Source organism: Aulonocara sp. 'chitande type north' Nkhata Bay, linkage group LG23 (genome assembly GCF_057382095.1).
Source record: "Aulonocara sp. 'chitande type north' Nkhata Bay isolate Kocher_YH1m ecotype deep benthic linkage group LG23, A_spYH_male_GT1.1, whole genome shotgun sequence".
Classification (NCBI taxonomy): Eukaryota; Metazoa; Chordata; class Actinopteri; order Cichliformes; family Cichlidae; genus Aulonocara; species Aulonocara sp. 'chitande type north' Nkhata Bay.
The window spans coordinates 23,066,965-23,093,604 of record NC_141365.1 but is presented as its reverse complement, the minus strand read 5'-3'; the positions used below and the strand labels follow the sequence as shown (position 1 = coordinate 23,093,604).

General features: G+C 40.5%; 1 protein-coding gene across 1 annotated transcript; it reads right to left on the bottom strand.

The window, feature by feature from the left end:
• Nucleotides 1-2,477: 2,477 nt before the first annotated feature.
• Nucleotides 2,478-19,797, bottom strand: LOC147301743 (DNA repair protein RAD50-like). Its single transcript, XM_086282388.1, has 27 exons — nt 19,669-19,797; nt 19,432-19,515; nt 18,591-18,742; nt 17,908-18,093; nt 17,571-17,775; nt 13,645-13,773; nt 12,925-13,090; nt 11,811-11,869; nt 11,474-11,608; nt 10,899-11,105; nt 10,425-10,601; nt 10,161-10,318; nt 9,898-10,073; nt 9,218-9,455; nt 8,907-9,096; nt 8,633-8,759; nt 8,261-8,454; nt 8,040-8,150; nt 7,702-7,794; nt 7,360-7,473; nt 6,595-6,722; nt 6,364-6,465; nt 5,040-5,162; nt 4,861-4,946; nt 4,545-4,678; nt 4,329-4,462; nt 2,478-4,045 (listed from the first exon to the last, which is right to left on the bottom strand). Exons 1-27 carry the CDS (start codon nt 19,795-19,797, stop codon nt 3,868-3,870), a joined length of 3,915 nt encoding a protein of 1,304 aa, XP_086138514.1. The 3' UTR covers nt 2,478-3,867.
• Nucleotides 19,798-26,640: the final 6,843 nt, after the last annotated feature.

Genomic DNA, 26,640 nt, shown 5'->3' with positions numbered 1-26,640 from the left:
ACGACCCGTGCCACGAAGACACGTGTATGACCCAGCGGACTCGGACTTATTCGAGCGGCAGGACGCAGCCCTCTCCATTTGGGCGGAGAAGCTCAGGTGGAAACAGCGGCTCTGCTCAGAGAGGGAGCACGTCTTTGAGGGGACTCGTCTGGCTCTGGGCGGGCCTCGGAGACCCCGCGGTCCTCCACCTGCTGCCTCACCTACATCGGAGCATTCGCCGCGGAGAGTGGGCGTCAAAGGGCAAGCTTCGCCCGCTCGCTCTCCCGCCGCCCCGCTCCTCGCTCGCAAACCAGCTGTTTTATTCTCCGGCTCTTCCACTTCACCATGCCCAGCGACTCCGCCTCCCACCTTGGCTCAGCGGAGGCTCTCCCGCTCGGCCGCTCAGCTGTGTCCGCTAGGGAGCAGCTAGGCTCACGCCGCCGTCGCTCTTCCCGTTTGGAGCAGCAGTATCCGTCCATGAGCGAAATGGACTTTTTTTCTTTTACCTCACCCAAAGACTGTTCACCATCCACCCAATCAAAAGACTGTAAATGCTGACACAAACATCCATTGTCAATTTATTTTACTCAGTCTTACTTTCTACTGATTTTTTTTTTCTTTTGGCAACCTTCAGTATCTTTATTTCTATAATAGTTTGTCGTCATCATGTATTTGTTTATTAATTTACTTTGAACCTAATTCACAATTGTGTATCTTTTTCCTCTTCATTTATTCATGAACACATTTTCAGACAGTTTTTTTTTTTCACCCATGTTTGGCGACCACCGCCGCCCTCTGGTGGTCAAAGTGCGAAACCACATGCTGTTGCCAGAAACATAGATGTGGTTTTTTTTTTGGTTTTTTTGTTTGTTTGGTTTTTTTGGGTTTTTTTTTTTTTTTTTTAAATTACAAAACAAACAGAAAAGCATTTATTATTTTTATTTTCAGCTTGTACCCAATAGTTGGCATGAAGCCTACTTTATTTGATGCTAACATAAATGAGCTGTGTTTATCTGGATATCAGCTGTGTAAACTTTACTGACCTGCTACAACGAATAACCAGAATGAGAGGCAAGCTAAAGCAAATTAGGCTACTTCTGTTAATATACTTTATTGATGATGGTGATGAAGTTTTGTCACTTGCAGTTGCCTGCAGCAAAACTGGACCCATTCCAACCACACATACTGTCTGTCTTTACATTGTCTCCTTATAGTCTTCTGTTAGCTTACCAGAAATTTTCCAGGTCATCTGTAACTCCACTGAGTGCATTTAGAATCAGGTGGTTTGATCTTTTTTAATCACATCTTCATTTGACATTACAAATAAACTGACAGGAGTGGAGAAATGTCTCACTCTTCCAACATGAGCTCTGAAATCTCTGCAGCATGCTGCAGGTGCTTTTTTTCAGTGAGAAATATTAGCACAATTGGCAGTGAAGTAAATCAGTCTGATCACTTGATTTTAATATTCCAATTCTTTTAATTTAACGCACCATCAGTTGTGTTTGAGGGATCAGAACAATAAACCCTGAAAGACAGCCTCTCCAGATGACACTTTCAGCTCAATTAGCTGCAGACTAGGAATTTGTAGACTTAAAGATAAGCACTTTAAGCTTTTCTAAGAAGGTGTCCAAACATGTCAAACATAATGTAGCTGGAAGTGAAAAGTAAAAAAAAAAAAAATGCCCATGAGAAAAGTGATCTGGAAAGAGTGTGTCTTAAACAGCTTATGATCAAATAGATATTAAGGTCAACTTTTGATATCTTTTCACATGAAAAATTAAACAACACAGAAAAATTAATTCAGTCACATCAGCGATTATGTAGGATATTAGTATTATATAAGTATTATATAAATTAAATTAATTAAAAAATCATTTCCCCCAGGGATCAATAAAGTATTCTGATTCTGATATAGGATTTTATATATAGAGAGAGATCTCTATCTATCTATCTATCTATCTATATATCTCTATCCTGTAGACAGTACCTGTTATTGGTTTATAAATGTATTTTTATCCATAATTGAATAATTGTGTGTCTTTTGTCTTTCCTTTAAACATTTAACAAACATTTTTTAAGACTTTACAGTAAGTTTTATAATCAGTATGTTTGATATATGCCGCCCTCTGGTGGTCACAACGCGTAACCACATTGGGGCCTTTTATTTTGAAGTGTCAGACCGGATGTTATTTCCATATGTAATTTCTCTAGTTTGATTATACACATGCAGTTGTCCATTAGAGCAGCGGTCCCCAACCCCGGCCCCGGGCCTCGGACCGGTATCGGGCCGCGAGAGTTGAGGCTCAGGTGTGAAATGTGTAGTTTTCAGGGTTTTTTATCGGTTTTCAGCGTTATTTTGTTATCGTTTACTCTGTTTTCCTGGGTCTTTTCACGTGTGTTATGAATAAATTTTCTTTTTTTCGGTACCGGTACTAGTTTTATTTTGTTGTATTTATCCGCGACACCTTAAAGGCCGGTCCATGAAAATTGTCGGGCATAAACCGGTCCGTGGCGCAAAAAAGGGTTGGGGACCGATGGACTAGAGGGCAGGGAAAATCCTGTAGTTTATGATCCACGGACATAAAGTCAAAGAGGATACAGCGGTGTGGTTCACGTGATCAGCGGCTGTTTTACTCTTTAAACTTTACTAACACTTCTACAGAAAGTAATCTGAGGTAGCAGTGAAGCTAGCTAGTGGTAGTTACAACTCAGCTTCAAATGTCATCCTACTGTCTTCGGGTTAGCTTGTGCCAGTTAGCGAGAGCTAGCTTAGACGGCTGAAAGAAAAAATTTTCACACATTAACATCTTCAGCCCATCGTCACACATTAATGTTTAAAACAGTATCAGATAAAGCCAAGCTGTAGTACTTTGGTCGAAAACAATAACCTTCACTAAAATCGCTAACAGGAAGTAGTGTTTGTGTTGTTTTTCTAAACCTTTACTGTTTTTGTAGTTCCTACTTCTCCCGCTCGAGGGCCGTTGTTCTCATAATGATCTTATTACCAGATCCGATGAAGTAACAATGAGTTTCTTTCTGTTTTTTAATAGCATTATATTTTTTATGTTGTTAAACAGGCTGTATACAACATTATTTATGATGAGGTTAAATATAAAATAAATAAATGTTCTCACAAACCTGAATAAAGTGATGTGTCACATTCAGATCAAACATGTCTTAAAGACCCCTCAGCTGTCCTATAAAAACACCTGCACCTCCTGCAGCATGAGCCAAACAGCGTTCACCAAAGAGCAGACAGATCTTTGTTGCCATGAAAACCTCTCAGACATAAAGGTTTCTTCATCCTGTTTTAACAGAAGACATGAATACTGAAACACCGAATAGAGTGTCGATGGTACTACATACGTATGTGAGCGAGTGCTGACAAATGTGCATTATTCTACCAAGTCCAGCAGTAAATATTTGTAGGGAAAACAAATTTAACAGTAAAGAAAAATAAACTACAAAATTGAGCCACCCTAACAGGAAAAAGGATTTCCTGCATGCATTAACATAATTTAATGCATGCAGGTCACCTCTGGCTCTATAACAGCTGCTGATGTTCAGAACTGTCCTGGGTGCCCTTTAGAGGAACCAGAGGAGATCTAAAAAACAAACAAAAAACTAAATCACAGCACACACCACTCACACCTCTTTGTCCCATAAAAATATTCATAAGAGAACTCTGTCCCCTCAGAGGAAGCTGCCTCTGATCGCTGAACAGGTTGTGTCTTTTAGTCCACAGACTTTCACGTGCTGACGTGTCATCAGCTGAGACGCCAAATCCAAATTTCATCAAATTTTGATGCCGGGCGAGCAGCTCACGTGGCTGTGTGTGAGAGGGTGAACCATGAAGTGATTTCATAGCTGTTGAGGTACAAGGTGTCACACAGAGAGGAAGGCTGTGCTCTGCTTTGTGATCTTTGAGTTCTGGTCCTGGTTCTTGCTGATGCGGTAGAAGTGCTGGATGCACCCGGACCGAACCAGCAGCTGCACAAAGTCCTCGTCATGAGTGATGATCAGCAGCTGGAAGTGACGCTGCTGAGAGCGAGTCCTGATGATCCTGGAGAGGACAGAGGAGACAGAGAAGTGGAGAGGATTCAAGAAGCAGCCTGAATAATGCAACAGATGAAGCTACGACTCTGTAAGGTCTGGAGTGTGTTTAATGTTTGTCCTGTCAGGCTATCTTTGAGATCTTTCATCCATTTATTATAAGTTTGTACTTTGAAGCTGTGAGCTTTTATTTACACCGTCTGCTTTAGGGAAAGTCACAAAGTCAGAGGTTCGGCTTTAGGCTAAACAAACATCAGGTTTCTCTGGGTAACACATCGTTTGCATGCACTGACTCTACAAGAGCGTCTGCCAGGGACTCGATGTTCTCCCGGTCCAGGTTGGTGGTGGGCTCATCCAGGGCCAGGATTCCACAGTCAAGACAGAAGGCCTCTGCCAGAGCGAGCCGGATGATCAGGGATGCCAGCACCTAAACACACACAGGATCAATCCATCCAACTAAACAAGAGTTTAAGTGACGGAGGCGCTGACACAGAAAATCTTTTAAATACCTTCTGACCAGCACTGCAGCGCCCTCTCATATTCACGTCTGCGTCTCCTCTCATCATCACTACTCTGTAGTTGTAGCTCCTCCGCCTCTCCGACCTCTCCTCCACCTCAGACCTGATCTCGATGTACTCGATATCTGCAGAGGAGACACGAGGTGAAGACCAAACACTCACATTTACCCACTGAGCAGTTTTCTGGTGATCAGACGTGTAAAATGTGTCTGAGACGTCTGGATCACACTCTGCTGTAGTTTCATAGATACAAGCACGTCTTCGATCACTGAGCTGATTTTTGTCTGAGGGGGTCAGTGAGATGCACCTTGACCCCTGTAGGTGCTGCGCCACAGGTCTCTGATGTTCTGGTTGATCTCATCCATCTTCATGCTGTGGAACTTCACGATGGCTCTGTGGAAGCAACAGAGAAACAGAAACTCTGGTGACCTTCACATGGTTTCTGTCCCACACTGATGATCAAGCGACGACCTGCGGTAAACTTACTGATCTAGAGCCTCTTCGTAGAGTTTCAGGTCTTTGCTGAGCAGCTGTGTGGTTCTCATCTCAATCATCTTGTTTCTGTGGAGCTCCTCGGCTTTGCCGTACTGATCTTCCTCCAGCTGTTTGCTGCAATCAAAGGTTCAGATCAGAGATGAGTGAAAGTGAGTGAAGGGCTCTTGTTTCATGTGCTCATGTGAACTTTCAGGGAGAATCAGGGAATTTCTCAGCTCTGTCCAGGCTCCACACTCAGCGTGGAGTTTTTCTAGTGTTTTGCACACGTTTCACATGTGATGTTGAATACTGAAAATTGTCGCCTTTATTGTGTGAATCATGTCATATAACCCTGAGATACCCGAAGTACTCTGGGTTACAGCGATGAATTATGGGAAATGTGTTTAACCTTCCCGTCGTGTTTACAAATGAAAAAACTCATAAATATTGTGTTTTACATCCGATTGCCTGGAGGCCTTATGACATCCTCCACACTATGCACTTGAACATATAAAAGTGATGAGCACCTCTTTCGTTGGTGTTTTAATCAACTTTGTGACATCTGTGGTGTTCCCGGTCAAAAGCCCACCATAGAAAATGAATGGGAATCTACCCCCCCCCCCCCCCCCCCATGTTGGCCTCTGACCCCCTGAATGACAAAATGAACGACCCATTGACCCACCCACTGAACTGAATTTGGTGGTGAAGAATGTTTCTTATGTCAATTTAAGAGCTGTTAAAACTGACCAGTCAATTTTGACTGGGAACACTAAAGTAAGGGGGTGAACACAGCCAGAGGGTTAAGTCATGAGCACAAAGTCAAAGGAATTTTATTGATTTCATTGTGGTTTTAACATCGATCACTGAAATGATCTTATTTTAGGTACAGGCCTGTGAAAAAGTCTTGAGCCACTGTCCAAAGAAACACTCTGAAAGACCTTAAGGTCACTGTTGCTCCAGAGCACGTTAACACATTACACAAGCTTTGCTCCTTAGAAGTAAAATATAAAGAAATGACAGGTGGCTCAAGACTTTTGCACAGTGCTGTATGTCTGTGTCAAAGTAGAAGTGATTGCTTAGCAGAAAATGTGACTGGGTATGAAAATAAGTGGGCAGACAGAGTAAATGTGGAGCAGAAGGTGGTGGATCGCAGCCAGTACACAACCTAGCAGTACTGTAGAGGCAAAGCCAGCGATTCCCTTTGTGCAGCATTTGGTCACAGCAAGGAAAAAAGCCCTTAAGAGGAAGAAAAGTCCAGCAGAAGCAGGCTGAGGGTGTGCAGCAATCTGCTTTAACCTGATATGGTGAGAGCCGAAGAAAGAGCAGCGTAACAAACCTGTATTCCAGTATCTGCTCCTCCAGGGGTTTCTGTGCGCCCTGCTCCCGACTGCGCTCGCTCTTCAGTTCGGCCAGCTTGCTTTCCTCTTCCTCATGTTGTCTGGACACCCACAGAAAGACACATGAGGGTAAAAAACTGAGTCTGACTTGGCCCTGAGTAATCTTTACCACCTGAGGTGTGACACTGCTGCTTTAGCAGAGGCTGGGGCTGACAGTGCAGCACTCTCACCGCTGAAGCAGCGAGACTTGCATGTAGCTTAGATCTTCCTGCAGTGCTTCACGTTTGGCCGCCATGTTCTTCAGCTTATTAACGTGCTTTCTCAAGGTCAGGTTGTCCCATAAGCAGCGCTCTTTGACCTAAGGAACATTTCAATAATGGCAGCATTGAAGTCAGTGAGCACACAAAGTGTCAGTGTGATAATAAAATAGACTTTTTTATGCTACATTCTTCACAAGAATTTGGATGTTGAAGAAGTTTTTCTGCAATTAAAGGACAACGAGCCCAGAGTTTCCTCATAGACTGTATATAAAAGATGAATGTAGCCACTGTGACGTCACGATTTAGTAAAGAAATCAAAGTTTTAAAGGCTTCAGTAGAGTTATTAAACTCCTGGCATCTCCCTTTTTTAGCAACAAGCAAGAGTGACGAGCAAGCTGTGGATCTGGCTGAGAAACAGCAGCGACCTGTCAATCAAAAGGTAGGCCCGCCCTAACGCATTCCCTGCTTTATCAGCCTAATGAAGACCATAATTTACAAAAATATTTCAAATAAGATTCTATTCAATAAGGTTTAAACGATAAACTCAATCAGGAAAGAGTCGCCCCCTGCTGTTCATTAGAAGCAATGCAGGTTTAAGTCACTTCTGGACTGATTTCATGGGGCTAAAACCATCTTGTATATACAGTTTGTGGTTTAACTTTTAAATAGATGCAAAGGTGGGTGTGACATCAGCAATGAGAGTAAATAACCCTAAGTTTGAATCAAAACACCGACCTTTTGAGTGTCTATGTCCTGCTGGATGTTTCCCATCTCTGTGCTGATCCTCTCTTTATTCCTCTCAGCCTCTTGGAGCTGAGTCATTGCTGCTCGATACTCTGACTCTTTGTCCTGCAACATTGGCAGACAGATAGTATAAAAAAAAATAATAAATCAACATGATTACAGTCCACATTTAAAATAAATGGATACAGTTGTGATGAGATAGTCCTAACTGAAGTGCATATTAGTTAGGAAACTGGTGAAACCCTCTAAACACTCAGGAAAGGTGCTTCAGTGCTTCCTTTGTTTAAACAGAAACATCAAATCCAGTTTATCCAGCAGCGATCATCACGTTACCTCTTTGAATTTGTCTCTTCCCTCATCAACATATTTAGTGACGTCTCTTTGCAAAGCAGTGATTTCCTTCAGTCTCTCCTCAGTGTTACGAATCTGTCAGTAACAGTTACAGCAGTTACCTCATAAACAATCACAACTCTGTTTGATAGAAATGCTCTAAGAACATTGCACACATGATGTTATGTTAAACACGGTTCTACGTGCAAATGTATTTTATAACTGTGTGTTATTTGAACTGTGTTGATTCATTGGTTTTGGTTACGAGCAAAGGAACCTGACAATGTGCAGCAGATAGAAAGAAGGACACGTTCCCACTAAAAGAGCATGTATGCATCCACCTTCTTCTGCTCTTCTTCCTCTCTCTGCTTCTTCTGCTCCACCAGCTTTTGCTTTTCCTGCTGCAGCTTCTCCAGAGCAGCTGATAGAGGGCACAGTTCTTCATTTCCCTCCTGTTCGACCACAAAGTCAGAGGAAAAAATGCAACGTTAAATATTTGTTTCCACTTACAGAGAAATAAAATTAGGTAAATGAATAATAATAATAAATAAATAAACAGCACCCTGATCTCTGTGGTTAAGGCCTCCATCCTAGCAGCGATCTCTGCACTCAGCTCCTCCAGGTGCTGCTGCTTCTGTTTGTCTCTGATCAGCTGAAGCTGCTCGTCTCTCATCTCTATCGCTGCACTTTTCAGCCTCTGAATCTGCTCCTGCTGGTCCTGGATCTGTTTATGTTTACGCACAATTGTGCTGTAAGCTGCAAGGACACAAAAGGCCAAAGGAAAGGAAATCATGCTGCAATGCAGAGACGCAGATATGAAAGATATGACGCAAGTCCAGTTTTTACACAGTTTGTAAAAACTGTCGTGGGTTTCATGGGAGAAATCAAGGGTCGGAGTTAAAATCAGGGCTGGAAACAGAGCTGGTTGTCTTACTGGTGTCGAGCTGGTCCTGAGTTTCATGTTTATCCTGACTGAGCTGCTGAAATGTGTTGTCCAGGTTTACTTCCTGGAGTTTGGATGCCTGCTGATCAATTTTCCTTTCCACCTCTTCAAGGTTTCTCTACAGAGAAGGAAATCCAGATCTCATCACTTTTTATGTACTTTCTAAACTTGATTCTTTGTCATGAAAACAGCACAGATGTGTGCAGGTCCTGGCTGTGTCTGGCACATGTGGTGAGAAAGAATGAGACAGACAAATGTTTGGTACCAGGTATGAGTCCATGAGGGAAATGCCCTGCAGGCAGTCTTTGGCTTTTTCCTCCTCAGACCTCAGGACGGCGAGCAGAGCCTCCTGCTCCTCCACATCACCCTTCAGCCTCTCAGCTTCTCTGTCCACAGTCTGCAGCCGCTTCCTCAATGCTGGCAGCTCATTTTCCTGAAACTGCACAATGGCCTCCCTGACGAGACATAAAATAGAAAAATCAATGAATCAACAGTCGATTCTTCGTTTTTATCTCTAACAAAGAAATGAGGACAGACTGGACTGTTGGTTTGACACAAACGTCTCTGACACTGTACCTCACAGGCCTGAGAGCCACTATCTCCTCTCTCCTCCTCTCTGTCCTCTCCAGGTCCTGCTCAGTGATCTTCAGTTTCTCTGGCACCAGGTGTAGTTTAGACTGCAAGACTCTGACAACTTCCTGCACCTCAGACTCTGAGGGAAACGATCGTCGGCACACGGGGCAGCAGGGCTCCCTGTGCTCGCTCAGCTCGCTGATGAACTGGGTGTACACCACTTTAGTTCCAGCTAGTAGAGCTAAACCAGGACAGAAGCAGAAAGAAGGACACAGGAATCATGATTATTCATATGGATACTACATTAGGAGGCTTAAAGAAGCAGTTCTCTTCTAAATGGTGCTCGTCCTGTGGTGCTCAGAGCTTCATATAAATAATAATAATAATTTAGAAGCAGTGTCTCACGACAAAAAAACAAACATTTTTGTGAGCAAGTAGAAACTATTTTCTTTCAACTCTCTGACTACCTCTGCAGAAGGAAGCGTGCATCAACTGTGACGAGAGCTTCTGACAGCATGACAGGATGTAAACGTTCATGCTGCACCTCCCAGACGACCTAATGTCACATAGCTGCAGTATTCTTTTGGTTGGTGGATGAAGACAGTAGTAAGAAAATAGATCCCACGTAAAACTGATCGCAAGGTCCAAAGAAGCTACCACTCTTCCTGTTTGAGACCATTTACCTTTTGTCTTGAATATCTCGTCCAGCTCTCTCTGCAGGTTGCTCAGGTCCTGCTCCAGATCTCGACTGCTGCAAACATTCAAGAACTTCTCTTCATCTGTGGCTAACTGCAGCTCCTTCTTCAGCAGCTCAGCAGTAATGTGGCTTTTATTCTGCTCATTTGATGCCAAGTCCATTCTGAGATGAAAACCACAATGTAACAGTGGTGAGTGTCGGGAAAAGATCCATCTTAAAAGCATTGTTTTCTACTTAAATGTTACTAACTTGAGCTTTGTAAGTCTGTCCCTGGTGCTGCTGATTTCCTTTGACTTGGAAGAGACCCAGTCCTCCAGCTCTTTCTTGTTTGGAAAGTGGCCCAATAGAGACACCAGATCCTCACAGTGACGAGACCGGATCTGAAGAATCTGCTCCTCCATCTCGGCCTGGAGGACAGAAAGAGGAAAGATGAGAGGGGAGAAGGGAAAGAAGGGAGATGATCAGTAAGAGAAGTAGAAAAGCAGCAGCAAGTGAGTTTAGGTTCCTCATTACTTTGCCCTTTTTCAGTATGTCCATCTGTGTGAGTGCAGCTGTGTGCATGTTGAGTGTCTCCATCTCTTCGTCGAGCTGTCTCTGTGTGCAGTCGAGTTCAGCCTTTTCTTCCTGGAGCTCCTCGACCTCGGCCTTCAGCTCCTCCACGCTGGAGCTCTGAACTGCATCCTCACGCTCCTGAAGAGAAACACACACAAAACACAATCTATGATATAAGAACATGAAAGAGGCTCAAGAGGAGACAAGTGTCAGACAAAGAAGGATGCTTTTGAACTGTGATTCATACAAAGCAGCTGTAACAGAGTCAGTGGTTAAATACATCAAGCTGTAAAAGAGTAGGATCAATCTAGTGTAAGAGACACACATGATATATCCAGTCTCTGATCCAGAAAAAGAGAATATCAAAGAAATCAACCTGTGACGATTTCACAACCTCAAAAACATCATGATCCGTGTGTGTGTGCGCATTCTCACCACTTCAGCCAGTTTATTTTCCAGCTCTTGCAGTCGACTACATGAATCCTGCAGTCGTTGCAGCTCTTCTGTGATGTTTTTCAGCTCTTGCTGCTTCTTTTGCCGCTCGTCTCTTTTCATCTCTACCGTTCTCTCCATGTACGTCTTCCTGTCCCTCATTTCATCAACAGACTGCTGCTTCTGCTGCTCCAGTTTCTGCAGCTCTGCCTGATCGAACCAAATATTAAGAGGAGGAAGAACAGAAGTGAAGAGCACAAATATCTCATATATGATTGTTCAGATGACTTTTTTGCAGGCATCTCTAGCTAACGTGTATTTTATCTTGGAATTTTGTTTTCATCCATCCATCCATTCGCTTCCGCTTATCCTTTTCAGGGTCGCGGGAGCCTATCCCAGCTGTCATAGGGCAAAAGGCGGGGTACACCCTGGACAGGTCGCCAGTCTGTCGCAGGGCTAACACATAGAGACAGACAACCATTCACACCTAGTGGCAATTTGGATTATCCAATTAACCTATCTGTGAAAAATTACACACAAATACTGACAAAAACTGAGAGTGACAGAGCACGTCTTACTAAGAGCTGACTGACTCTCTCATTTTCCTGCTCCAGCCTGTGTGTGACTTGATGGTAAAAGCTCTCGAGTTGAGAAACGGTAAAGGGCAGCTGGTCATAACCCTCCATCTCCAGACAGGATGACAAAGAGTGGACCTGTGACACAGATGACATGTGAATAAATAAAAGAGTCATTGTGTACTTGTATTAATCCACATGCATATTTAATGTCACTGCTGGCTCTGAGTGATTAAGTCCACCTTAGTGTATTTACAGACTCCACAGAAACAGCTCGATGTCTGCTTTATCCTGACAGAAACAAACAAGTTAAGAAAGAAGAGGTTTTCTTTCTTCTTACCAGGCTGTCGCGGTCCTTGGTGTTCTTAGTGTGACGTTCAGCTTCATGTTGTAGACGAACTGTGGGAAAAAAAAAGTTGCTAATTCTGTACTGAGGAAACACAGCATCCACCCTGTGCATTATTCCACTTCTAGTATTTTTTATTCTGTCAGTGTACTGAGCGATATATTTACTGTGAAAACATGTCACGACAACAAGACACGACTTAACGAATGACTCGTTACACATATGGTGATAAGTACATGATCTAATAGGACTGTGCTGATGTTGTTTCTTATCAGTGTTGTTCCAGGACCATCATTACTGACCAATCACACGTTTGTGATGTAAGTGTTGGGAGATGTTTGCTGTCAGGGCTCTTCACCAGTTCATGATTAGTTCATGGTTAACATCGTAAAGGCTCAATTTCAGTGGAAACCTTTTGCTTAAACTGACCCACTACAGAGTTTTTCATGCAGTATGGTAAATATTGTACACAGACAAGAATCAGCAGCTATGAGACCAGAAAACAGATATTTTTAGATGGGAAACTATACCTGAGAGAGAGAGCTGTGCATGAAGTGTCATTTTACCGTGGTGGAAGCAAAACAGCAAGAGGGAATTCATGATGATGTTTATGTAAAGCGAAATGTGAAGCATAGTTTGGATCTTTTGCTGCTGGTTCAGTCAAATTTGGTTGGAGAGACACAAAACCTGCAGCTTCATAATCAAGCGCAAAAAAAAAAAAAAAAAAGACGGAAACACAAAGCGTGGACCCGCCAACGCATCAGAATCTGTGAGATGTCAGCTTTCTCATCCAATGGCGTGTCCGTGTGCGTGCCGTCAGTGAGAAAGCGGGCATCTCACAGATTCTGAAGCGTCGGCGGGGCCACGCTTTGTGTTTACATCTTTGTGCAGAATCCGTGTATCTGCTCTCATTTACTGTTTTAGCGTTTCGGGCAAAATAAATGTATATATAAAAATTGATTCAGGATTTTAATGAATCGACATCGCGTTATTCAAGCTAGAATTGATTTTAATCGGAAAATTGATAATCAAAACCCACTCCTACTTTTCATACTCAGGTGTGGAGGAAAATGTCAGGAGCTACTCTGGTATATGCAGGTGAGTGAACCTTTTTCTACCAGCAGATCATTCGTTTCTCTGGTCAGTCTCTGGTATTCTTGGTCAAAGGTCTGCAGCTCCTCCTGGTGCTGTTGCAGCTTCTGCTCCTTCTCCATCACTGTCCTCTGGTGGTTATCGTAAGTATGCTGTAGCTGCTCGTCTGAACCCTGAAACACCTGAAACACACAGACAAAGGTCAATGGATTGGAATTGTTCTACAGTTAAATGAATAGTTCTTGAGGTCTGACTCCAGTGGAAACTGCAGTGATGAAAATGTCAAAGAAGTGATCAAGAACTTCCAGAAATGGCCCTGGGAGCCTCAGAAACCTAACTTAATTTAAATTTGGTCATTCTTGTTTAAGATTGATCCCACAAAGGAGCACAAAAGCCAAACTAAAATAAGCATGACTGTTTTTTAGGTTGATCCCTGGAAATCTTGTTATCCTCTATGGCTCTGTCATGTATTTTGGATCTCTTCCGTTGTGTCATCTTATTTTCCCTTTCAGGAGGTGGAGGAAGTCACAGGGAAGAAAAACCAACGAGTACATCAGGTACTGAGCAAAGATTTTGGACCTGACAGAAAATCACAAAGATCTAACACTCATGAATCTTTGATCGATTAGTTTCAAGATCATGAAACTTCATCCAAAGTGCAGTATCTTTCGAAGTTTTGTAACTAAAAAATAAAACATCTCATATTTGTTCAGACATTTTTCACACATTGTGTTACCTCTTCCATAGTTTCCTCCAGCTCCTTGTTGTGCTCCTCCATCTGTTTCCTCAAGCTGTCCAGAGCTTTGGTTTCATTTTCTAGCTTCGTCACATTTTCAAGTTTCATTTTTATGTCGCTCAGCAGTGTCTGCAAAAAATTATAAAACATTAAATAATAAAATACATTTCTTTAACCCCCATTGTTTTTATATTTGTGCTCTCCTGGTATCACTTGTTTACAACATACATATTAATAAGCTCTGCTGCAACTTTTAGATCAGCATGACCCTCAAACTTGTGCCAAGAACAAACATGAACGTTGCTCTGCTGTAATTATCTAAAGGCATTTGAATGAGAAAATTCAGCAGAAACCACCTAATCTGTGCCACTGTGCACTTTCAGCTCATTTAAGCTTCCTGTCACGTTCGGGTCAAATCTGACTGATTTACAACTTAAAACACTCATAAATATTGTGTTTTACATCTGATTGCCTCAAGGTCTTAGCATGTCCTCCACACTATGCACTTGAACATATAAAAGTGATGAATTTGTTGAATTGTGAGGGTTTTAATCAACCTTGTGACATGTGTTTGGTGTTCCTGTTCAAAAGTGTCCGCCATAGGAAATGAATGGGAACCCACTCACTCACTGAACAACCGACTGAACTGAATTTGGTGGTGAAAAATGTTTGTTATGCTAATTTAAGAGCTGTTAAAACAGACCCCAGGTACACTAAAGTAAGGGGGTGGGAGGTAAACGCAACAGGAGGGATAGGTTAAGAGTTATTGTTTGCTGTCAGCTCTGTTCTCCAGATTTGGTTCCCTGAAAATTCAACTTCTTCCCCAAAATAAAACCATTATTTTGATGGGAGTAATTTAAAGGTAGAACCAGTGTGGAAGTGTCCAGAAGTGCAGAAGGAGATGACCGTGAAATGCATAGTGGCCACATTAATCAGGTATTGTTTTTGCTTTCTGTGGGCAGAGTTGGATAACCTTTCACGAATCAAGAGGAGCGTCAGTTTTCATCAGCATTTGTCCGGGAGGGAGACAGGCCGAGGACGAGCCCCTCAACCCCGGACCTGGGCCCGCTGAAGGTTGCCAGGGATTAGTAGATGCAAGTGGACTTGGATCAGAGGCTAATTTTTCCGACAGAGATTGTAACAACTACTCTGCGACCAGACCTCGTCCTTTGGTCTAACTCCACAAAACTTGCGTATGTCATTAAGTTGACGGTACCATGTGAGGAAGCGTTGAGGAGGGATTTGAGCGTAAGAAGCTGCGGTATGCCAACTTGGCAGCTGAGGCAGAGGACAGAGGCTGGAAGATCAAGGTACGCCCGGTGGAAGTGGGGTGCAGGGGCTTTGTTGTCCTGCTCTAAGTAGTTTTACAACAGCAAAACTGCTGAGAGAGATTGGGATCAGAGGACAGGCACAACGGCAGGCTATAAGAGAATTGGCTAACACTGCTGAGAGGACCAGTCACTGGCTATGGATAAAAAGGGCTGACATCACTTGGGCAGCTAAGGCAGTCAGCTAACCGCAATACACATGCCCAGGATTGATCAACCCGTGGTGACCCTGCCTCAACAGGGGGCGCCAAAAGGGTAAAACATAACATTAGAAGTTTTGCTGGTTGACTGATACAGCTGTCTCAGGGCCTCCTGGGGACTGTGCAGTTAATCTCATGGTAGTGAAACTAAAAGGAGGAATGAAAGAATAGGAAAGAAAAATGTTCCGCTCTTCTCCCCTCTGCTCTTCTTCCCTTTTCTGGGAGGCAGTGGGGAGGTAGAGCGTACAGCCCGATCCGGCAGGGAGGTGTGGGAGCCAGATCGGGCGCCCCCCTTCCTGCTCTCTTCTCTGCTCTCTCCTATCTTATCTTACTTACTTGCCTTACTTCTCTCTATCACCTTTTCTGTTCCTTTGAAGAAATTAGGCTCCATAAATGTTAAAGAGGTAAGTATTTCTTAGTTGCAGTGAATAGATAGAATAAACTGTAGAAAACTAAAAGAAGAAGAGAAAAACTATTTTAACATAAACCAGTGACACACTCCGGGGCCTGATCAACCCTGGCAGGGCCTCCTTGGATGAGGGCGTCTAGTGATAATAGCCGAAACACCCGATGAATCCAAGGTCCACTACTGATGATCAATGTTCCCTCTAAGCTGCGCGCGTGCGCAATTGCGCACTGCTGGCACGGTCTCTGCACACAAAAAAATCTAACCTGAATTGAAGTTAAAATTAAAACTTTAACAATTCTGTTTTGCAGTGTTAGTCAGTGAGTGACTGGCTGCTCCAGTATGGGATTAGAACGATGCCACCTTATCCCATAGTCCAGCCAATGATGCGATTGACATTCGTATACAGGCAGCTAATCAACGTCGTTGACAGGCTATGACAGCGTCCTTATGTGCCGACACCGGTGTTTTAGCTAGCAAAGCGGCATGGCTGATGTGGAGTGAAGCCACGTTAATGACAACGTGTAAACCATTGGAGATGTGAGCAGGACAGACGGAACAATTGACGGGAAAAGTGTGGACTTTATACCAGTTTTTAAATTGTGTTGATAGGCCACGTAAAACCAGAGTTATGATAAAAATATCTGCAATGTTTGGGTTTCTTCCTGAATACTATCATAGTTTATATCTTATATAAAAACTGTGTTTTGTAAGGAAAAACGCTCTCCGCCTGTGAGAAAAGCCAAAACCAAAAAAACCCAGCCTTTCCTATTGGTCGAAAAATGTACCATGTCGACCAATCAAAAAATGATATGGCAACATGGCATTTAGTTTTGTTTAGGAAGGGGGAAGTTTTAGGAGTGATGGCGGTGTTTTGAGATGTGAGAGATTTGCGACATTTAGTGCAAATCTTGTGTAGTCAGTGTGTAGTGTAGTCAATAGTTTTGTTGTGTGTGTCAGAGCAATGAGGCGACTGCTGAATGTTACAGGAGTGATACATCTCCTGTTGTCAGGCCTGCAGGTATCAGGCTGTTGTTCTCCTTTATCTCATAGTGGACGGAAATTATTTTTGGAGTGGCACAAATAATTTGTGTGGCATCAAATTTGATGCAGAACAGCTGATTGTTCTGTAAATATTGTGAAATGTTTGTTTAGAAAACGTCTTGGCTGCATTTTAAGTAAACAGCTGCAAAAACCTTTGTTCACAAAACTCAGTAACTTTTTTGAAAAAGTAACTATAAAATGAATTGCCCAGCATTGGTCATTATATACTGTATTTTGCAGACAGAGAGTTAAAGGACTCTCTCCCAGACCACAGACTCAGACTCATAGTACAAGTCAGAGCTTTATATTTTTATATATATGTAAAAGAAAGTTGTGTTTTCAAAATTGGAGTTCAAGTTATTTTTACTTCCAATAGTGCTAACATACTACACAGGTCATGAACAAGACTTTTTAAAATTTTCACTGTAAGTGGGCTAAAGCACTTAATTAAAAGTAGTCTAACATAAATGTAAATGCTGTAATTTGATTATTTTAATTAACCATGTAACTTGGATGGATTCGATGCTGGCGTGACCACAGTGCACACGTCTGCTGTCGCTCACAGTGGTCCAAGGGACCGCTCAGGGGGTTTGTGCGTTCGCTCAGACACATGAAAAATTAGAGGGAACATTGCTGACGATGTGTCCCAAATTTTAATATGAGAATTTAGATCAGATCTCTAATCCCTAAACCTAACCAAGGAAAAATGGCAGATTAGCTTGGGTAAAACAACGAAAGTTGAGGCACACAACGATGTGTGCCGCTGGTAAAGTTTCTGGGGTACTTTTCCTCATAAGAGCCATCCCCCAAGATTTTCTCCATTTAAAGCAATGCATTGTCAGGAACTGTAACATCTAGTCCTTTACTGAATCAGAATTGATTACACTTCATGTGAACGGTTTACAGAAAAGTAGTACCAGAATTTTCTTGCCTGTTTCATGAACCCACCTCAAGTGGATCGATCTGGTTCTCTATGTGCAGGATCAGATTTTGTGAGGCCCTCAGATCAGCCTGTTTTTGGGCTACATTGTCTCTAAGATGCTGGGCCTTCTCCTTGTTTTTCTCCAGGTAAAACAGCTCTGCCTGACACTGTTCCACTCTCCGACTTTGCTTCAAACGCAGCTCATGCATCTTTGACCTCGCTTTGTTATACCTGTAAGAAAGACAGGACATTCTTTACTTTGTAATATCTGAAAGGAGCGTACTGGTCAATATTTTTTTAAATCTTTAGTTGGGTTTGAAGTGATTTAATGTGAAAAAAGACACAAATAAGTGTTGGATTTACTTGGTTACATTGAAGATTGAGTCAAACTTTTCTTTGAGAACTCTGTCTTCACTAAGTGGCCAGTTAGACTCTTCCTGGTGACAGAAGATGACGTCGTTCAACACTGACTTTGATACACCCAGCGCAGAAGTTATCTCCTGGTGCAGGTCGCCACACTTAACAGACCTGCTCACCCTCCTTCCATCCCTACAAGAACATGAAGACAGGCACCATATCACCTCAATCCAAATTATACATTTTTAAACATCAGTTAAAACAACTCAAATTCAAATTCAAATTTTATTTGTCACGTACACAGTCATACACAGTACGATATGTAGTGAAATGCTTGGACAACTGCTCGTGACCTAAAGAAAACAAAAAAGGAAAAGGCTATGAATAAGATAGGAAATAAATGTGAAAAATTAAAAAGGGTAAATTTAACTAGGAAGGAATAAAATATAAATTAAGGTTAAAAATGAAATAACTGTACAACACAAATTAGAATGAAGGGTAAATTTAACTGGGAAGGAATAAGATAAAATATATAAATTAAAGTTGAAAATAAAATAACTGTACAACAAAATACACAATATAGAACTATATAAGAATGTATGAAGAAATATAAATATAAATAAATATATACACAATAACAGCAGCTGTACAAGTATTAACCGGAAATGAAGAATATCTCAGGTTCTTACTTTGTTCTTTTAATGTTCTGCTCTTCACTTTTAAAGGAGTATTTATTTTCTATCAGAGAGCAGGACACGAAGCGTTGGATCTCGATTTCCTCTCCCTTGATGTCTGAGAGTGAGAGCTCAATCTGGGCTCGTACAACTGTCCTCTGGGCGTCCTGCAACATTTATAAAAATGATAAGATTTGTAACTACAAAGGGTGGAGTTTTACTGACATCAGTGACAATAGATGAAAAACAGAATCTAGGGTAGGGTGGGTTGCAAATCGGCTTGCAGACTCAGCAACTGTAGACAGGCTACAATAAGTCAAGTACAACACCAAATCTCAGATTTTCCGATATGATGTGCCCACACTACAAAATCTACATTCATTATATTGATAAAGATTTTGCCTACAGGTACAAAAGAGGCAGGAGTCTCATGTTCTCAGTCTAACATTTGATTATGGTTTTTTAGATGAACACATTTCTGACAAGACTTTTGTGCTCTTTGGATCTAGTATGAACAACTGAAGCCATAAGGCCGGTAGCTTTGGGAATACATTCAACTTAAGTCAGCATTTTAAAAATAAATATATCTTTTCTATGGTGTCAATATATATATATATATATATAAACCACGTGTTAATTCTGTTGTATTCAAATAATAAAATGTGGTCAACACTTGGAGGTTTGCCTTTCAGTACACAATTTAGGAACCAATGCGTTAAAACAAATAAGTAAGTCATGATGTAAACTGGCCCATCCAACCTCATAATTGCTGTAAAAAAATTCTTTGTACTCTTTGTTTAAGGACATTTTTAAATTCAGAGTCTAATCAGCTAAAAGGAGAGAACTGAAGACAAACCTTTGGATCATGAACAAAAGCACTTCCTTTAGATCCAGGTGGAAGTTCTCCTGAAGTCGCAAACTTGAGACATTCAATAATCGTCTAAAAAAATGAAACAGGAAACACAAGTCCTGGTGCACATGGATAAAAACACAAACAACACTAATCATTTAAAAAAAATTAAATATTAAAATCTAAATGATGTATTGTTTGACTTCACAGTCAACTTTTGATCTCATCTGAATGTCCTCGTACTGTTTTTCCTGCTCCGTTGGGTCCAACCAGCACAGTCACAGGAGTGAAGAAAGAGATGACCTGTTTGTCTTTGTCTTCAATCCCGAAGCTCCTCACCCCCAGAATGCTCATCTCATTTATCTTTGACATTTTGGCTTTCTGAAAAGAGGAAAACAAACTAAAAGCTGAAGGATTTTGATCAGCAGTGAGACTTTAAATATCAGTGATTTATGAGCATGATTGCTCTTGCTGTATGTTGCCTCTGATGAGCAGCTATTATTGCAGTAAACAGCGTCAGATGCTCTGATGAATGTAGCATTTACTTTTCTTGATTTCCATACCAATCTATGTTACCAAATCTCTTAGTGTATAATAGCATGTATCAAACAGCTGTGTGCTAAAAAGTGAACAAAACTTTCAGCTGTAGTGGCATCAAAAGACTGCAGCAGGAACAGAAAACTCATTTTTGGGAACGCCCACTAAGTAACATAGAAAACAATCAGTTTGTACACAGAACAGCTCTTTTCCCCACTGTGTCAGAATTTTCTGTTGTCTCTGATGCTCGCTCTGTTCTGTCTCAAAATGGGGCTTTTGTTGTTTAACCCTGCCTTGGACTTGTCATGTCATGTGATCACATAGAAATTCCAACACAGAGAACACAGGATAGAAATAGATATTTTTTAACCCTTTCATGCAGGAATTATGACAACCTCAATCAGGATTTTTTTTCTTAAGTATTTTTATTCATCTTTAGGCATGACAAAAAGATTTCTGAACTATGTGCATGCAACATGTGCATTTTGAACTTCATTTTTTTAAACATGTACTTTTTTTAAACGTGTTTTTTTTTTTGTTTTTTTGTTTTTTTTTTAAATGGCAGGGTATGGAGTGACACATCAGTGTCCAATGTAGTGGTTTAAGTGCAAGTATACCATCAACACTGACGCAAATACAAGAAAACAGCCTTTGAATAGCTGTCAACTGTAGTGACCACTATGCGTAACAGGGTTAATCTAGCTAAATGTTTCTTAGCTGAAAGTTGGACATCCTGTCATTTAAAGTTAACAAATTTAAGGAAAATCTGATGAGTGGTAATACAGACTATGCTGAAAATGGTGACACTTATTTACATGCAGTAGCATTGTGATTAAAATATGCAGTCAGCATTTTGTAGCCCTGATTTGCAGTTATTACACAGAAAATATCACAAATGTATCCAGTTACCTTTTTTTCTTTTAGTATTGCTGTAACTTTAAAAGAAATGCTGCGTTGTGCTTTTACTTTGGTAATCATGTGCTAATCAGTAATACCTCTTCTGCTGTTGTTAAACTGAGTGGAGCGGTAGTAAATCTAAAGGTCATAGGGGATGATTCATACACAGTGCTTAACAAATTTACCACTCAGTGTAAAGTTTATGCCTTGGTTGCCCTAAATTAACAGCTCTGGTAATTAATTACTTAAATATTTTCTTATGTTTCTTATGGTTAATCCACCAGCATGCATAAGCTCTTGATCTAAATGTTATTTTTAACTCTAACATATAATTATTGTAAGCCATGAATTTTCAAATATATTGTTTTGACAAAATTCTGAAATCATTAGTAAAACACATTATTATCATGATTTTTTTGATTAAGACGTCAGATCACAGATATGTACTTAGATTCCTGAACAGAAAAAATAGTTTTACTGGTTTAATTATATATTTGATTCATTTCTGACTTTACCTTCTCATCAAAACGTTAATATGCCACACACTGTCACATTTGTGGAGAACATATAGACTAACTTTTTTCCCTCACATCTGTAGTTCAGAGCTTATGTTTTTGTTTGTTTGCACCACTGATCTCAACCATTCATAAATTCATGAAATAAAAGCAAAGATGTTTTAGCAGCAAAGGGAAGTTAAAGTATAGACAGTAAAAGCACAGGTGAAACTTAAATATGCAACGGAATAGTTATTATTCTTGCATTCATGTATATTTTAATGTCCTTCTTCATCTTTAAGTGATTGAGTTGGAAACAGGATATCTTAAATTATTTGGGAAAATGTTTTTAGAAGTGCCTTCAGCTTTGAGATGAATAGGAACTCAGAGATGAGTGCCATGAATGCAAATACCAGACAGTGTCGGACATAACAGGAGAACTTAAACACTGAAATAAATAGATAAGTTTAGATTAGGCGTCGTTATTGTTTAGCAATAAATCAATAAACTGAAAAAGAAAACAAACAACAGCAAGTTTGATCCAAACACAGCAGAGCTCAGAGGATGGCAGATGTTCCAGTGGAAATAATGACACTGTGGGTTGGTTTGTGCAGCTCTTTCAGACTCTGGCAGCTTGCAGGCTGCAGGTTTTCTGGTGTCATGGTTGGGATTTGAAGTGTTGGTGAAGCAGGTTTGTGTGAGTTACAGCTGTATACAGTGCTGATAGTGATTCAAAGGTAATCATTTGACTTTAGGTCCCAGTCTTTGTGACTGAAGCCATCACTGATTCATAGAAACTGTGCACTATTATCAGCTCCCTTCTATTTGGTTTCACTTTTGGTTTGTAACACAGAGAAAAAAAAACCTCATGCTCCCTTAATGCAAAAGTAAACTGGAGAAAAATAATCACCTGGTGAGCAGTTATGGAAAAGTCTTCAACCCTCAGGATAATAACAAAAACACATATACCTTAACATATCGTATATATTATGGTGTACCTCCATAAAGCAATCAAGTTTACATAAGCAAATCTGAAATCTGAAACTTTGCCCTACAGTCACACAGGAAAAAACATTTTTCTGGTCCTTAGTTTCTGTGTAGTTAACAGTCTCATGCATCACTTACCGTCTATATAAACTGTCTACACAATCCTACTGGCTTCTATAAAACAGTCAGTTGAAATAATCCGATTAATCAAAAAATCATGGTCCTCCAGTCTCCTAGCTCATATTCTCCTCTCTCACTCTTTCTCTCTCTGTGTTTCTCTACCCCTCTGTATCTGTTGTCACTAGCCACACCTTGCTTTGTAAAGGCGTGTCTCAGCCTATTTGCACCTGGGTCGATTACCACACCTATGAGAGATTTGGTCATCAGACTGTTGCTTTGCTGTGTGATCATGTGTCACTGTAAATAAACACACTGTACTGAAATCTGCATTTTGAGTACTTCCGACCACTAGCCATGACAAAAATCATCGGGATTTGACAAAAGAATAAAAGAAAGAATTCAAACTCGTACTTAGAGAAGTCATTCACATGAATATCACCTCTCTGTCCAGCAGCTCATGTGTATCTCATGTAACTCTATATGTTCTGTTTCTATATCCCTCCCAGTAAATTCATCAGTAGTTAATCGCTCTCCTGTCACAGTTCTATTTGTTTAAACACACCTCTCTGTAATTTGAAACGATGCCAGAAAGTGGTAAAAGTCAGAGGTCAAAGTTCAACCACTGCTAATGGATTTTATTTACCGCCACGGATCCTCCTTATGCTCTCAGGGGCTGACCCACCTTCTCTCTAATCCAGCCACAATTTGTGTCCAAATCATGGAAAAACATGTTTTTTTTAATGTTCAACTTTCTATGAATCAAGTTCACACAGACATGATTATCCTCTTTTTCAGCAAAACGTCCTCAGTTTGTTGAAATAGTCGACACCATGTGAGAACAATAAATGTATCACTTTATGTTGTAACCCACAAGTTGAACGGTAATGAAATGACTCTCAAAGTAAAACATCACTGCTTCCACGTCCAGTTGGTTGGACTGTGAAGGCGGAGTCAACTGGACCCAATCTCACTGCCCAGTGCGCGCTCCCGAGCAAAGGGGTCAGGTGCCGCTTCTTCTGCACTAAATGACAGCTGCACATCAGAATCAGAAACTTTAAACTGCATACATTTAAACATTTAAGGCCACTGTGCCAGTCTAATAAAAGATCTCTTAGCTTGTATGCAGATCAAACTAAATTAATTTGACTGATTGAAGAACTATTCTGCAGTTCCTGCAGCTACCAGAGTTTTCCTAGTTTTACAGCTTCCTGACTGTTTAAACAGGGGCGGATCTAGAGAAATTAGGGTGTCAACGGAATCAAATGGGGTGGAAAAATCAAAGGCTTTTTTTTTTCAAACACATATACAGGTGGTTACATATGGTTAAAATTATTCAAATTCAGTAAGTATACACGCTTTTCATATAAATATAATCTTAATTATTAATAAACTTAATTATTTTCTGTAGCCCACATAATTAAACATGCGAATTTTAATACTATGTACTGTAGCCTGTATAATAAATAAATATGTAGCCCACTAAGTATACAATCCAGAAAGCTACACAACGTGGGGCGGTTCATTTACAAACACAAGTCTAACTTAAGTGTCACACTTTTTTGTTAGAAAAAAAAAATCGAATTGTTACACGATTAAATTACACAAAATGTCAGAAATCTGCACTGTCATGAACAAAAATTTAAACCAAATTTTTCATGATTTGTTGGATTAACCCACTGAGGTCTAAAATATAACCGTCCATGTTTGACTCCTTTTGATTTCACATTTGTATTTCACCATTTTTTTGTCTTGCCTTGCTTGGTATCATTCTTTTCAGCTCAACCTCACGAGTTTACAGTTGTTTTTTCATTGACATACTGTATTAACACAACTCATCTGAAATCACACAAAAAACATAAAATCCTAGTCATAGCTTTTTTTTACTGTACAAATCACAGACATGTTGAGTAAATTATTTTATAAGTTGAAATGTAAATATAAATGTACATTTTGAAAACGTATGCACACATTTTGTAAACATGTACAACTATTTATCTAAAAATGCAGCCAGTACACCTGCCGTTTTTTAATTTTGTGCAACCAATTAAAAAAACTACTATAACTAAAATGAGAGAACAATCAGGTGTTGCAATAAGATGCCCCACAAATTATTTGTTCCAGTAAAAAAAAAAAATGTTTGTCCGCCACAAGACAAAGGAGAACACCACAGGGATAAACCTGCAGGCCTAACAACAGGAGGTGTATCACTCCTCTTTTCCACCTAGAGACGGTGTTTACATTGTAATCTGCATTTGTGACAGTCATTAGTGCCCTCATTGACACAAAAACAACATAAAAGACTAACTACACAACGCACACTATGCACTCCAAGCTAAACGTCACAAATCTCGCCCATCTCAAAACTCGCTATCTCTCTCTCTGTCACTCGCTTGCTCTGTCTCTCTGCCCCCTCTTCCTAAACAACCAAATCCCACGTGTTGACTTTTAAAAAATTGGTCGACATGGTACATTTTACTTTACTGTTTTCACGCTGACCTTAGAAAATGCTTTTAAAACAAACAACAACAAAAAAACTGTGACAATAGTATTTAGAAAAAAGCATGGCTTATATATATTTTTATCATAACTCTGGATTTAGTGGCCTGTCATTAGCTCTGTTCTGGTGGCTAAGCTGTCATCCCTGTTGGACAACATCTCCCACCCCATGCATGAGACTCTGACAGCACTGAGCAGCTCCTTCAGTGGGAGACTGCGGCACCCACGGTGTGGGACGGAGAGATTTCGCAGGTCTTTCCTCCCCACTGCTGTCAGACTCCACAATAAAGACTTTTGCAGCTGATCAAACACACAAACCCACACATGTGCAATAAGACTGCTATATGTGCAATTCTTGTACAATTCTTCTTCTGACGAAGTTGTATTTTTGTATTTTCCTACTCAGTTGTATATAGTATTTGTATTTTATTGCATTCCAGTGTTTTCTAATTTCTGCTATATAACTTTGCACTTTTGCTGTAACAAAACAAATTTCCCACCTGTGGGACTAATAAAGGTCATCTTATCTTATCTTATCTTATTAAAATGTAAAAACCAGTGTATACTTTGAAGTCCAAACCTTCAACACTGACTGAGACTGCAGCAGTTGCAGCTTAAATCAGTCATGTGATTTGGAGGTGGTGTCTGTGGACCCCAGAGGGTTAATAACATTATGCACTCCACACTGTATATAAATGCCACTTGTTTTGCACATATTCAACTCTGTATATTTTATATATTTTATTATTATTATTATTATTATTATTATTTATTTATTTATTTATTTATTTTAACTATTTAATTTGTAAAAATGTGCATACACACACACACCACACACACACACACACACCACACACACACACACACACACACACACACGTAGGAAAATATTTAGTATACACATCCAGAAATGCATACACTATTATATATTGTACATATATTTATTAGTTTCAGGTTGGCCATTCTTGTATTTTGCTCGTTTGTGTTGTTGTGTTTGCACATCTCTGTTGCTTGTGGGGCTCGCACACAAGAATTTCACTCGCATGTGCTGTGCCAGTGTGCCTGCACATGTGATGTGACAATAAAAAGTGATTTGATTTGATTTGATTTGATTTGATTTGATAACACTCACCTTCATTCCATTTCCAGAGTGTAACAACCAGCCACCTGTGTGAACTCTGAAATTCCCATGGTGTTTTTCAAAATGTGCTCTGGCACAATCATAGGCATCGCTTGCTCCAAAGAAGCCGGTCTGCACTATGGTCTCACCCATTTGTTATTGGTGGACTGAGGGAACACTATGCAATATATTCAGTTTTAGCATTTATATTCACTGTTAACTGTAACTATGCTAAAAGTGTTAATGCTATCTTATTTTAATAAACAACACTGTCATATGCAAAATTAGGGTGGCACTTGGGGTGGCAAGAGATCATTTTAGGGTGGCACATGCCCCTCTATGCCACCCTTTTAGATGTGCCCCTGTATTTAAAAAGCAATTTTTACATAATTTTTTAACCAGACGGGTTTGAAACGTGGTGATTTATGGCCAAGTTTTTCATACAATGGCGGCATCTAGTGAATCCTACAAGTACTTCCTACTTCCCAATCAAGCAAAGTGAAAGGAAAAACAGCAGCCGGCATTTTTTTTGTTTCTTTTTTAACTATCCACAGCTAATGGATG

What these genes read in the sequence shown, in the direction of transcription:
- LOC147301743 (XM_086282388.1), bottom strand. Translation starts at nt 19,797, where the DNA reads ATGTCAAAGATAAATGAGATGAGCATTCTGGGGGTGAGGAGCTTCGGG. An exon ending in TGATCTGCTGGTAGAAAAAG is followed by an intron (nt 11,870 to 12,924) that starts GTTCACTCACCT and finishes TTTTTCCCACAG; the next exon opens with TTCGTCTACAACATGAAGCT. An exon ending in CAAGTCTCGCTGCTTCAGCG is followed by an intron (nt 6,466 to 6,594) that starts GTGAGAGTGCTG and finishes GTGGGTGTCCAG; the next exon opens with ACAACATGAGGAAGAGGAAA.